At 45.0% G+C, this 13,912-nt stretch overlaps 1 protein-coding gene across 1 annotated transcript in view; it reads left to right on the forward strand.

Moving 5' to 3' along the window:
- LOC137640620 (uncharacterized) overlaps positions 1-13,154 on the forward strand; it is an 18,213-nt gene extending 5,059 nt beyond the window's left edge. The window contains exons 2-3 of the mRNA XM_068373124.1: positions 11,350-11,503; positions 12,364-13,154. Of these exons, the coding sequence (XP_068229225.1) occupies positions 11,350-11,503; positions 12,364-12,851 (642 nt within the window). The 3' untranslated portion in view covers positions 12,852-13,154. The remainder of the gene's footprint in view (positions 1-11,349; positions 11,504-12,363) is intronic.
- The last annotated feature ends 758 nt before the right edge of the window (positions 13,155-13,912 follow it).

Genomic DNA, 13,912 nt, shown 5'->3' on the forward strand with positions numbered 1-13,912 from the left:
AAGGACTCTTCTTCTGTTGCCCGAACCTCCTCCAAAGCTCCCACTCGATCGGTCTCTCGTGAGAGGCCGTCGAGTGGTTGCGTAGGCCATTCTTTTGTTGCCCAACCCCGGGGTTCGGGAGAGGGCGTTGCCTCCCATAGCGAGGCAGCTCCCCCTCCTCCTCCGTGGGAGGATATTGATTTTGTTGATGACTCTGTTTTTAACAATGATCTTTTACAGCTTTGGGCTTCCTTAGGGCTTAAGGGCTCGCCCTCCAGGGAAGCCCTGTTTGACCTGATCCAGTTGGGTGCAGCTGTCAAACAGTCGCCGGTAATAGCAGAGGTCTATTGTCGACGTTGTTGTGGCAGAGGCTTCCGACGGGTCGGGTTAAACCCCTGCTGCTGTTGCGGATGTTGCTGAAGGCTCAGTATCCCCCTTTGAACATTCTTCGAGGGAGGAGCTGAGTCCAATGGTCTCTCCTGCGGGTGTTTATCCCCCTCGGGGTAGTTCACTGACAGAGACTCCTCTTCGGAGGACCGACGATGGTGTTGCTGTTCCTTGAGGTCGTCTTCGCCGTAAGGCTCGTCCTCCTCTTTGCCGTAGAGGCCTTCCTTCTCCTTACAATGGAGTTAGGAGGCGCATTCTTTGGTTCTTCGCCTTCGACGTCCCCCGCAGAGGATCCTCCTTGATGAGAGCAAACCGTTGCAGCTGCATCGGTAGACCTCTCAGCAGATCATTTGCGATCTCCGACGCCTGCCAGACCTTCCAGTCTTCCATCTCCGTTCCTGGACGCTGATGCGCAGTGGGCGCCAACGCACCCTATTATCCAACAAGCATCGGTTCCTTCGGGGTAAAAGGGCTTATCTCACAATGTGAGTAAGTCCCTCAAGTGCCAGGTTTTACCTGCGCACTCACGATCTCCTGTGCGCTCGCACTCGACCAGTTTTCTGCAGAATCAACGCGCCAGCGATCTCCTGTAGCTGAGTCTCGCCGTAGATCTCCTGCTCACCAGCGCTCACCTGCACGCCAGTGCTCACCTGCGCGTCAGCGCTCTCCTGATCTTCAGAGACCTACTGTGCGCCAGCGCTCGCCAACTCGCCAGCGCTCTTCAACTCGCCAGCGCACATCTGCTCGCCCTGTTCCTGATGCACGCCATGAGCGCCCACGATCGCCTGCTCTGCAGAGCACGACTGCGCCCCCTGTTCTTGATGCGAGCCATGCGCGCCAACGCTCGCCCGCGCGCCCACGATCTCCGGATCTGGGCGCATGTAAGGAGATTATTCCTTCGCCTCCTCGTCGATGATCACCTGCGCGCCATCAGAACTCGCCTACGTGCCAGCCATCGCTTGCGCACTATCGCGCGCACTCTCCTGTGCGCTCTTCTAGATGTGATCGAATTTCTGCGCCATCGCTCGCCAACGCACCATCGCTCGCCTGCGCGTTCTACCGACCGCCAGTGCTCGCCCCTACAACCGTGCGCACCTTCACCTGAGTACCCACGCGCCCATTTGCCCGCGCGCCCATTTGCCCGCGCGCCCATTTGCCCGCGCGCCCATTTGCCCGCGCGCCCATTTGCCCGCACGCTCACTCTCCCGAGCGCCCACGCGCTCTCTCGCCCGCGCGCCCACGCGCTCTCTCGCCCGCGCGCCCACGCGCTCTCTCGCCCATGCACCCACGCGCACCCGCGCCCACGCGCACCCGCGCGCCCACGCGCACCCGCGCGCCCACGCGCACCCGCGCGCCCACGCGCACCCGCGCGCCCACGCGCACCCGCGCGCCCACGCGCCCACGCGCTTTCATCTCCACGCTCCGGCTCGCGAATCCGCGATTTTACCATCATGGGACCGCCAGCGCGATCTCGACCGCGATTCCCGCCGGGTTTCGCAGCGCGACCAACATGGCGAGTCTTCGGGAGTGCGATCATCATCCTCACAATCTCCACCCCGTACGTGCAAAGAAGCGCACTTGCAGGAGGAACAGGAATCTTCAGAGAGGTCTAGGTAACACTCTTCTTCTTTTCAGGCAGGCCCTGTAGTTTCCACTCCTAAGGATCGCCCGATCCCCTTCCCTCCAGCTGGAGTCGCTGACACTGCGTCGGTCAGCCGTCAGCCTTGGTTCGGTTCCCTGATCAAAGCAGTCGTTCAGGCTATGAAGCCGGCTCTCGCTGATCTGGGACTAAAACCAAAGGCAGCCTCCTCCCCGCTGAAGAGAAGGAGAGGAGTGGACTTCGTGATGACTTCTCCTAGGGTTAAGCTGGCTCCCAAGAAGTCCTTCAGGAAGGACCCTTCCCCCTCTCAGACGTTTTCTCCTTCCCCTGTAGACGAAGCCTTTCCATCCTCAGGAGAGTCCAGCGAGGTGAGACATTCCACGGCACCAATGGGAGGAACCCCACCTCGAAAATACCCTAGGAGAACGTCCACGTGTCCCCCCAAGCAGAGCAACTGGGGATAGGAGACCTTGCTGCCAGTCCACAAGGAGGAGAGCAACATGAGTCGGAGCATACCTTCTGGCAGGTCCTGAATCTAATGAGGCAACTCAACAGGTTCAAGGACCCGGAGACCGCCCACCGCGAAGGTAAGGATACGGTCCTGGACCTAGTCTACGGCACTCATAAACCTCCAAAGACCAGCGCGGCTCTGCCCTGGTCCCAGGGGATGAAGAGTTCCAGAGACAAGGTTGAGGGCCAGCTCTCCAAACTCGCCTCCTCCAGCCGTTCCTCTGCCGGAAACAAACTCCTCCCACCTCCTCGTGTCCAACAGAGGAGGTACTTCGAGATCATGGGGGAGTCTTGTTTAGCTCTTCCCCTCCACCATTCTGTGGAAGATCTTTCCAGGGGAATTTCTCTTGAGAAACTCTCCGCCCAGAAGGTGACATTCTCGGCTACGGAGATCCTAGGCCAGGAGAAGGTCGCAAAGTGCGCCATGCAGGCCACTTCGTGGCTGGATATCTGGCTGGAGTCTCTGGGCATCCTGTTGCGATCCGAGGACTTGTTCAAGGAGAGCACCAGGAATGCCCTGGAGACTTTCCTCCTCTCGGGCACGTGCACCATCGAGTTCCTGGGCCACCAAGTTTCGAACTTGTGGGCAAACTTGATCTTAAAACGTCGTGATACGGTGACCGAGAGGTTCCACTCGAGAGTCCCAGCCGTGGATGTATGCAAGCTCAGACACTCCTCCATCCTTGGAGAGAGCTCGTTTGAGCCCAAGGATGTGGAACGGACAGCTGAGAGGTGGAGGAAGTGGAATCACGATTCTCTCCTCCAAAGGGCCCTTAAATCCAGGCCCTACAAGCCTTCAGCTCCTCAACAACAACATCAGCAGCCTCGTCAGTCTAGGACAATGAAACCAACTCCGTCAGCAAAGGCAAAGGTGTCCAAACAGCAGCCCTTTTCTGTCAAAGACAAGAAGGGCGGAAAGTCCTCCAGGGGAGGCAGAAATCCTAGGGGGAGCTGCCGAGGCCGCAAACGCTAGGATTGGCAATCCCCCTGCATGTCCACCAGTGGAGGGATGCCTGCAAAGTTGCGCGTTCAGGTGGCAGCAACTTGGGGCCGATTCCTGGACGATCTCTGTGATCAGTCAAGGATATCGCGTCCCGTTCATAACATCTCTACCTCCTCTGACAGCGAATCCAGTGATGTTGAGCTCATATGCCATGGGATCGGCAAAGGCGCTAGCCCTTTGGGCAGAAGTCGAGACCATGCTCAAGAAGGATGCTCTCCAGGAGGTTGTTGATGGCTCCCCAGGCTTCTTCGGTCAACTTTTTCTTGTAAAGAAGGCGTCTGGAGTCTGGAGACCCGTCATCAACCTCTCGGCTCTGAACAAGTTTGTCAAGCAGACTTCGTTCAGTATGGAGACAGCAGACACGGTCAGGCTTGCAGTGAGACCGCAAGACTTCATGTGCACACCGGATCTGAAGGACGCGTACTTCCATATCCTAATCCGTCCGTCTTCCAGGAAGTACTTGAGAATCAGCCTAGACAACAAGATCTACCAGTTCAAGGTGCTGTGTTTCGGTCTCTCCACAGCACCCCAGGTATTCACCAGAGTGTTCACCCTGATATCTTCGTGGGCAAACAGGATCGGCATCCGTCTCCTTCGTCATCTGGACGACTGGGTGATCCTGGCGGACTCGGAGTCGACCCTTCTTCGACACCGAGACAAGCTTCTGGGACTTTGGCAAGATCTAGGGTAAATCTCGAGAAATCTTCTCTGCTTCCAACTCAACGACTGGTATATCTAGGCATGATATTGGACACCAATCTCCACAAAGCCTTTCCATAAGACGACAGGATAGTAAGGCTGAGGAGGGTTGCAGAGCCTTTCCTCAGACGAGAAGAGCTTCCAGCCCAATTATTGGTTACGTCTCTTAGGTCACCTAGCCTCCTTGGCCCGTCTAGTTCCAAAGAGCCACCTCAGGATGAGATCTCTGCAATGGTGGCTCAAGTCCCGTTGGAATCAAGGCAACAATTCCCCGGACATTCTGGTCCCTATGGGACCTGCGGAACGGACGGACTTGCAGTTGTGACTGACCGACGAAAACCATCGAAAGGGAGTGGACCTTCTCGTCCTCCCCCCCGGATTTGATGCTGTTCTCGGATGCGTGAAAAGAAGGGTGGGGGCCCACGTTCTGAACCAGAGGATCTCGGGCCTGTGGTCAGACTCAGAAAAGTACCTCCACATCAATCTGTTAGAGATGAAGGCCGTATATCTGGCCCTTCAACAGTTCCAACAGACCCTGATGGGCCAGTCCGTGGTGGTGATGAGCGACAACACCACAGTAGTGGCTTATTTCAACAAGCAGGGAGGTACCTTTTCACAACAGCTATCCCATCTTCCAGTAGAGATACTGAGGTGGACCGAAGTCCACTCGATTCCACTATCATCTCGCTTCATTCCGGGCAAAAGTAATGTGCTCGCCGACAGTCTGAGCAGAGCATCACAGATAGTGAGTACCGAGTGGTCTTTGGATCCTCAAGTAGCCAAGAAAGTCTTGACTTTGTGGGGTTCCCTGACAGTGGACCTGATCGCGACAGCTTTGAACTTCAAGCTGCTGCTGTACTGCTCCTCAGTCCCGGACGCCAAGGCACTCTGGCAAGATGCCTTCCAACAACGGTGGTACAACATTGAAGTCTACGCCTTCCCACCATTCTGTCTGATGAGAAGGTTGCTCAACAAGACCAGACTATCGGTCAACCTGTCAATGACCTTAGCTATGGCATCATGGTGGTTCCCAGACCTTCTGCAGCTCCTGACGGAACTCCCGAGAGAGCTTCCCCCACGACACGAGCTACTCAAACAACCACACTGCAACATCTTCCACATACCCATAGCTTCGCTTCGGCTTCACGCCTGGAGACTATCCAGCATCTCCTCACAGAGAGAGGCTTTTCGCAACAAGTTGCGGAGAGGATGTCTCGACACCTGCGTAAGTCATCCGCAGGGGTCTACCAGGCGAAGTGGAGAGTCTTCTGTGGTTGGTATCGTGGGAGGGGTATCTCTCCCCTCGATGCCACTATTCCAGCAATAGCGGAGTTTCTTGTATATTTGGGGGACGAAATGCGCCTTTCGGTCTCAGCGGTGAAAGGCTATCGCTCAGCCGTAAGCCTGGCCTTCAGGCTGAAAGGAATAAACATTTCCTCCTCGCTGGAACTTTCTTTACTTATACGAAGCTATGAGCTTACCTGCCCTCTGTCAGAAGTGAGACCTCCTCCATGGAAAGTGGTTCGGGTCCTCAGGGCTCTTAAGAGACCTCCATTCGAACTATTACACCAGGCTTCTGATCGACACCTGACTTGGAAGACGGTGTTCCTGCTCGCTTTGGCGTCAGCCAAGCGTGTCAGTGAACTTCATGGTCTTTCATACGACATCGCCCATTCAAGGGGATGGGGGGAGGTAACTTTCAAGTTCGTCCCTGAGTTTGTAGCTAAGACTCAGAACCCTTGAGTCCCGGACCCACGGTTCGACTCCTTCAGGGTTTTGTGTCTCCGTTCTGTAACAGATGACCTTGACCATCTCCTACTATGCCCAGTAAGGAGTCTGAGACGTTGTCTTAAGAGAACAGCTGCAGTCCGTCCCCGCGTGCAAGCCCTGTTTGTAAGTATGGAAAGGACGAAGAGGAGGGTCACCAAGAATACCATCTCGGCTTGGATTCGAAGGGTCATCCATCATGCCCTGAATCTGGATCCTCCTCCATCACGTCGCCCCAGAGCGCACGATGTCAGAGGCATCGCAACATCCCTGGGATTCAAGAGAAACTTCTCGGTGACGCAGGTGCTACAGCCCACTACCTGCAGGACGTGACCCACAGGAGCCTCGATACGTTTTCTCTCAGCCCTGTGGTGGCTGCACAACAGCTGGTCTAACCTCAGGCTCCTTAATGGACAGGTAGTAGAAGGTTGAGGGCATTGTTACCCGGTTTTAGACTGCATAAATGAAAATGTATGTCTGGCCCTTACTCTTTTCTTCATCCACCCCTCTCCTGGGGAAAGCAGCATCCTGGGTTCTCTGCATAGCTGACCTCAAACCTCTGCAGGTAAACCATACTTCCTTGTGTTCCTAGTATTAAGATAATACTGTCGTGTCCCCCATACCCTGACGAGGTGGTATTGGGAATGTCCTAGCCTAGAATTCCATCTAAAGGACTTCAAGTCAACTTCCTTGGACGAGTCACACTTCATTCCTCCATGCACAAGCTTACGTAGGCCGCACGTTCCTTACGGTGTAAGGAACTTGCGAGGTGCACGGACTCTTTTTCTCGAGTGCTGCTCACTCGGATTCTAAGTCCCCAGGCAAAAGCCAAAGCCAGTAAGGCTGGGACTTTCCACCCTACCTAAGGGTTAAGTCCCCCTATGTAAATAGCGTGGTTTGTATTTCGGTTACGGAACAAATGACAAATTCGGAGATAATTTGTATTTTTCCTAACCATACAAACCTCAGCTATTTACACATATTTGCCCGCCACCCCTGTCCCCCGGGATAAGTCCTACCTCTAAGCGAAGTAAATCAGTTCACCGGTGTGTGGAGGGGGAAGCTACCCCTTCCCTACCCCCTCGCTAACTAGCGCGGGGGTAGTTAACCCTCGTTAAAAATCTAATGGCTCGTCATTCAGCTACGCCGAAAGTAATACCCTATTTAAATAGCTAAGGTTTGTATGGTTAGGAAAAATACAAATTATCTCCGAATATGTCATCTTATGACTTTTTCAATAAGCTTTGACATGTTGGATAAATTTGAAATGGGCCTATATGAATTTACCTCGTTTACATCACCTTTTCCTTTGTATATTGGTTTGATCAAATTCAACGCAGTTTTTTCACAGATAGGAAAACAGGATTGTGATATACTTAGGTTAATTATGTTCAGGTAAATATTATATACAACTTGCTTGTATATAATATATATACTGTATAATTTGTGTGTGTGTTTGTATTATAGTATAAATACACACACATATATAAATACACACACACACACACACACACACACACATATATATATATATATATATATATATATATATATATATATATATATATATATATATATATATACACACACACACTGTGAGATGGAGGCAGGTCTCTTCTCCTTCCTCCCTGAGTTCATAGCCAAAACCCAAAATCTGTTAGTTCCTGATTTTGAGGTTTTTGCCTTTTCATATCGCAAGCTTTAGAAAGGTCACTGACAATCCTGACTATCTGCTTTTGTGTCCTGTGAGGGCACTTAGGCATCACCTTAAACGTACGCATCCAATTTGACCATGCACTCATCACCTTTTCAGCAGTACAGGTAAAGAAAAGGTGACCAGAAATACAATCTCTACTTGGCTAAGTAAGAGTATTGCCGACCACAACCCGATGTTCACTACACAAAAAATATACAACGGTGGAACATCCATAAATCTAGGTAACAGTTCAAGAGAACAGAGCACTGGCACCTCCCCTTGATTTAGACCGGGCAAGGGGACCCAGCTAGAACCTTAGTTCTTTTCTAAATTTCCTTTCCTTGGGCTAGCTGGATTAACATGGATTAAGATGACCGTTTGTTCATTTCTGGGAAATTAGCAGAATTTATATAGGTATACATTCTTTAGGTAAGATGGTTTCAAATTTGGGTAAAGAAATGTCCGAACATTTGGTGAAAGGGAAAGAATTTTTCTTCAATCTGACAGTAAGACACGGTGTGGGAGGAAAAAATTATGATAAATAACTTATTAAGATAAAAAAAAAAAAAAAAACAGTGGCTGAGAACAGGACATCATGGTGAAAGGTTCTGAAATGAAATGCTGTATTCATAAAAAACAGGCAAAAAAAATTTATTTGTAAAGGGAAAAACTGTTAGGATTACATTAACTTTGTTTTGTCAATTCAAATAAAAAAAATTAAAGGCAAAATTAGCATACCTTTACTCTTCAGCATCAGGGTATCAAGATAAACAGATTTAAAAAAAAAAAAAATATCCACATACTGGACACTCAAGTTTTCTAAGCCACCCCAAACCAACCACCCATAAGAAAATATAAATCTGTGAAAATACTGTACTTCAATAATTTTCCCCAAATCAATACTGTCCCTTCAATATCCAGTTCACCGCTAAGCTGCAAAGTCACTTAAAATTATCAAATTCTGAACAGTATGGCCGCATATGATGCCGTGCAGGTCTCTGCGGGTACACAATAACAATGTCTCGAAATTTTTTCAACAACAGTAGAGCCCAAATCTCTCATTCTTGGAAGGGGTTTTGAATAAGTCTGAAACAATTCCGACTAAACTCGAACACAGTCACTCTCTTCCTAACATCGGAATTCACTCTTGGGGCTCCGACCAGATATGCCATTTCAATAGCTCCTGTTAAATATTAAAATTTATGACACACTCTCAAATAGCGAGAATCCTCCTTGTTACTTCGCACATCGAAACAAAATATTCCTTAACTTTACGGTGTTGACTGTCGAAAACGGCCAATCACCAATGGCCATATAATACATTTGTTGTGGTGTTATTCAGTCAAACACTAGATGGGACTTACAGTTCACAGGCAATATGATATGAATACAGAGTCGCATCACAGACCACTACACACTGGTAACAGGCCATCAACAACATTCATAATTGTTATGAGCAGTACTAGACGGATACTCTGTTTCACTTTTGGGAAAAGGGGGCTGCTGTCAGTACTTTGATGTCTTCAGAGAGCCAAGAATCGGTGAGGTTCAGAGCTCCAAATTCCTTTTCGCATACAAGACATGTACGCTGACCTTTGCAACCACAAGGTCTAGGATGAAACATGATAATTATTGATACTGTATACTTGATGCTGCAGTCAAAGAGATTTACTTTCTCATCATTCACAACTTGACAAACTCAATTCCATTTTTCTCAAAGTGTATTAGTAGGGCTTCGTTAATATTCTAATGGCCCTTGTGTACATATTTCCAGGTTCCAGGCTCCTCTTTGTTCTCTCCAAACCCTACAGAGAGTAGGGCGTGCTGCAAAAATAAATGTCGTTAGACAATAGGTAGGACCAAAAATATAACATATAATACATTAACAAAAATATGCAAACATTAAAAATAAAAATAATTTGTATTTTTCTTAACGATAATATTAATTTTTTCACATCTCCACCTTCCCCTTTCACCCCAGGTAGATCTCGGGTTAGAGCACATGATGGCAGAGGAGTAGGTATACCTCTGGCATTCCATAAGTCTCTTTGTGGCGTAGGTACTACAGGTACGCATGTGAAGACGTCAAACTATTTTCACTGCAGATTATCTGTCACAATTGACCCACAGGTCACTAGACACCTTTTCCTGGTGTAACTGCACAGCAGGTGGTATAGCTACCTCGGCTCCTCTTACAGGACCACTAGCATTGGATCTAGGAAGAGGTTACATGTCAGTCTGGAAGGCATGTGAAGAATAACTGCCCTTTTGTTTTTATTGTCAATCTTCCCCGTCTCTTGGTAGCACAGAATCGGGAATCCTATCAGCTGGAATGTATTTGACTGTAGTTTAACCCCACTCAGCCTGCAGCATTCGAGTGCAATATAAAAGAGTAATTCCTCATACTCCTTATGAGGGGGTGTGTGTTGTAATCAGGCAAACCCATTAGTATACATATGCCACATTGTTGGAACCAGGCAAACCCATTGATATACTGTACATATGCTTCACTGTTAAGACACAGAGGTTTTCTGCTCAGTATCCTTTATTGCATGGGCCGTGGACCTTTACTAACACTTTCATGCCATCTCCAATCCCTTAGCAAGTCTCGGATGCAATCAACGCAATGACTGCCTGAACAAGTTTTGAGGAGGGATTACCCTGCTTCCAGCCAGTAACAACTGGCCACTTGTTTACAGTAAACATTATCATAAAATTTTAACTGCCGTGTACTACAGCTTAGCTATTATCTCCCATGTAAAGGACTCGGTTTTTTATTTAGGAAAAATACAAATTATCCCCAAATTTATCATTCTGATTGAAAATGTAGGGCAGATAACAGAAGGGGGAAATGGTGAATTTAAGCAAGGGAGGGACTGTATGGAGCAAGTGTATGTTGAGACAATTATGTTAGAAGCTTAAATGTTAAGAGGGAAATCTTGACGCAGAATATTTGTGCAAGCTGATAATAGATTTGATTGAGAGGCAATATGGAGGATGTTCAGAATGTATTCTATTGAAAGAGAGTTCTTGAGAGTGATTGTTTTTTTTTTTTTTTTTTTTTTTTTTTTTGATGCAAGTAAAGTTTGTGTTATAATAGTATGTAAACGGGAGAGTGGGTGATTTGAGGCAAGAATGCAGTACTGTACTTGTTTTCTGTGGTGTTCAGTATTTGTATGGATTAAATTATGTGTGAAGTCAGAGAAGGAGAGTAGATGCAAGTGCAAAATGTTGTGATAAACTGAACTATAGTTGATTTGGAAAAGTGTTTGATTGATTGTGAAGAGAATAACTGCAGATATTAATTGAAAATATTGAAAGATTGGGAGGGGAAGGTTACTTGGGAAAATGAAGGCCATAAAGTTGAAGCATTGAATATCAATATGGATAACAGAATAGGTTTAAAGGTCGGTCATGTGTGGCTCAGGCATTACACAGGTCATTGAACTGTTGACCAATTTCCTATCGATTGAATCTGTGTATACCATAAACGTAAAATCAGTACCCAAACACCCCTTTTCACACTAGCAGTGGATGCTAATGCCTTAAATATACTGTATATGTTATTATTTCGGCTCCATTCATGATTTACATATTACCCGTTGCTAAAGATTTAAAATAAGATACACTAACGGTTTTCCTTTAGTGCCCTTTACAGTTTAATCTTAGAAGAGTAATATCTACATCTGATCCAAATCCTCTCTCCAGGTCTGTGGCATCGTCTTTAGTCTCCCAATAATAATATGTCTGGGATTTTCTGGATTCATGCTCTTATTCATTGGCATAACAACCGTCAGTATGGAATACCGCATTCCCGATGATCCTGGCGTCATTGTTGGGGCGATGTTGATTATAGGAGGAGGTATAGTAATTACCTTGTGTGAAACCATTAACTTTTGTTTCCAGAATCAGCCAATTAATGTTTTTTTTTTTTATTCATTAATTTTGTCAAGAATTGTTAAGGAAATAGTTGTTCTTGCAATTTTTACTAGTGTTAATTATATATATATATATATATATATATATATATATATATATATATATATATATATATATATATATATATATATATATGTATGTATGTGTATATATATATATATATATATATATATATATATATATATATATATATATATATATATATATATGTATGTATGTGTATATATATATATATATATATATATATATATATATATATATATATATATATATATATATATATATATATATATATATATATATATATATATAATTTCAAACAATGATATAGAGGAACTTGTAGATAGATTATTCCCTACTAATTTATCTATTTATTTCCAACAACATAATTATTATTATCAGTAATAGTACTAATCAAAGTCTTTAGACAATCATATAAAATAAGTAAAATTTGTATATAAGTGGGAGGTAAGCTTTAAAAAATCCTGAACTTTGTATATGATATGAAAAAAATAGTTTATTACCAAACTAGAAATCTTAACGGAAATGGCCTAATACACGGTACACTATATAAAAATATATGGAGACATTCAAGAACACCCTGCAATCCTGAGAACCGGATGTAAATGAAATGGGACAACTTTTATTTCAATAATTATGTGCTCTCTCTCTCTCTCTCTCTCTCTCTCTCTCTCTCTCTCTCTCTCTCTCTCTCTCTCTCTCTCTCTCTCTCTCTCTCTCTCTTTCTATTTTTAATATATTTTTCTTTATTTTGCCTTACAGTATTATGTTTAGCTGGCTGCATTGTCCTTATATATTATTCCAAGAAGCAATATCAAAATTTGAACTCTGGCGTTGGTAGTGACCCGGGTCGAGTCATCAGGAGGAACCCCTCTCCAAGTCCTCAGCCACCAGGCTCTGTTCAACCAGGAGGTTTTTCTCAACCAATAGGAGGGTATCCTCCTGCGTCATACCCACCTGCTGGAGGGCAAATGGCATACCCACCTGCTGGAGGGCAAATGGCATACCCACCTGCTGGAGGGCAGAATTATGTTTATACTCCTCCAACAACCGCTCCTTATGGCACTGGGCCTCCATACCCACAAGGATTTAATGACAAGCCGTGTCCTCCACCTTATTCTGCTGTTGATCCAGGATCTCAGGCCACCGCACAAACTCAGCCTTTGACGAGTCCTTCGCCTACTCTCCCTTGTGCCCCCGAATATTCAGCACCTCCACCTTATGCCCCAGATTATAAGGCACCTCTCTAATAAGGAGATATCCTGTCAGAGGAAGTATATTAAAATCTGTCTTAATTGTTAAAATAAATGATAGAATAGTTGAGTACGATATTAGATAGGAACATAAAATATTAAAAGTAATTACTTTATTTATTGTATTGAATGGGAAAAAATTTAGACAATAGTTTAAAACATATACAATTATTTTTCAGATTGAAATTTGCAATGGTATGTTTATAATACTAAGCATCATTGATATGTATTGTTTTTATAGGATTACTATTAAAAAAGGTATCACAACATAGCATAAAAAAGGGAAATTTGTTAAAATACCCCCTGCTTTTCATTGTCCTCTTATTTCCTATCATTTTAAATACTAATGAATTTGGAATAATTGTTTTTGTCCTTGTTACACATATTTTTGTGGGTGGAAAAGACTTTTCGGTGTACCTATGGTCAAATTTATAGTAAAGCTGTAAGTAAAAGCAAGAAAACACCAAAATTTTCAAGTAAGAGGGAATTAATAAAAATTTCCTCGTACTTTTAAGTAATCTTTAAAAATAAGTGGCATAAATGTAAAAGCACACTTTTCTTTTAAAATACAGTAGAAAGGATTTCTTGCAAAAAAAAAAAAAAGGTTGATTAGTTATTAGGAGAGTTTGCTAAATGGAATATAATAGAGAAATGTATATTAACGTAACATTTTCCCTGTATAAAATACCGCAAATCTCTTATAAAGGTTTACAATGAGAGCTTGGCATTCAGCCTAAATTCCACATTTCATTCTAATCCATTCTTATACTGCGTGGCAATATTGTTGTATTCTCTGTGTATTATTAAAATGTATTGCAACTGACTATACCATATTGTATATAGTTGAATGGTTAAAAATTTCCATAGTTATGCGCACATGCATACATACAGTATATATGAGTATACAATACTCTATATAATTGAAGATTTACAATTTCCATAGTTATGAGCACATACACATGTGCATATATATATATATATATATATATATATATATATATATATATATATATATATATATATATATATATGTATATCATAATGGTACCAGATGGGTG

This window comes from Palaemon carinicauda, chromosome 5, assembly GCF_036898095.1.
Source record: "Palaemon carinicauda isolate YSFRI2023 chromosome 5, ASM3689809v2, whole genome shotgun sequence".
NCBI classification, from domain to species: domain Eukaryota; kingdom Metazoa; phylum Arthropoda; class Malacostraca; order Decapoda; family Palaemonidae; genus Palaemon; species Palaemon carinicauda.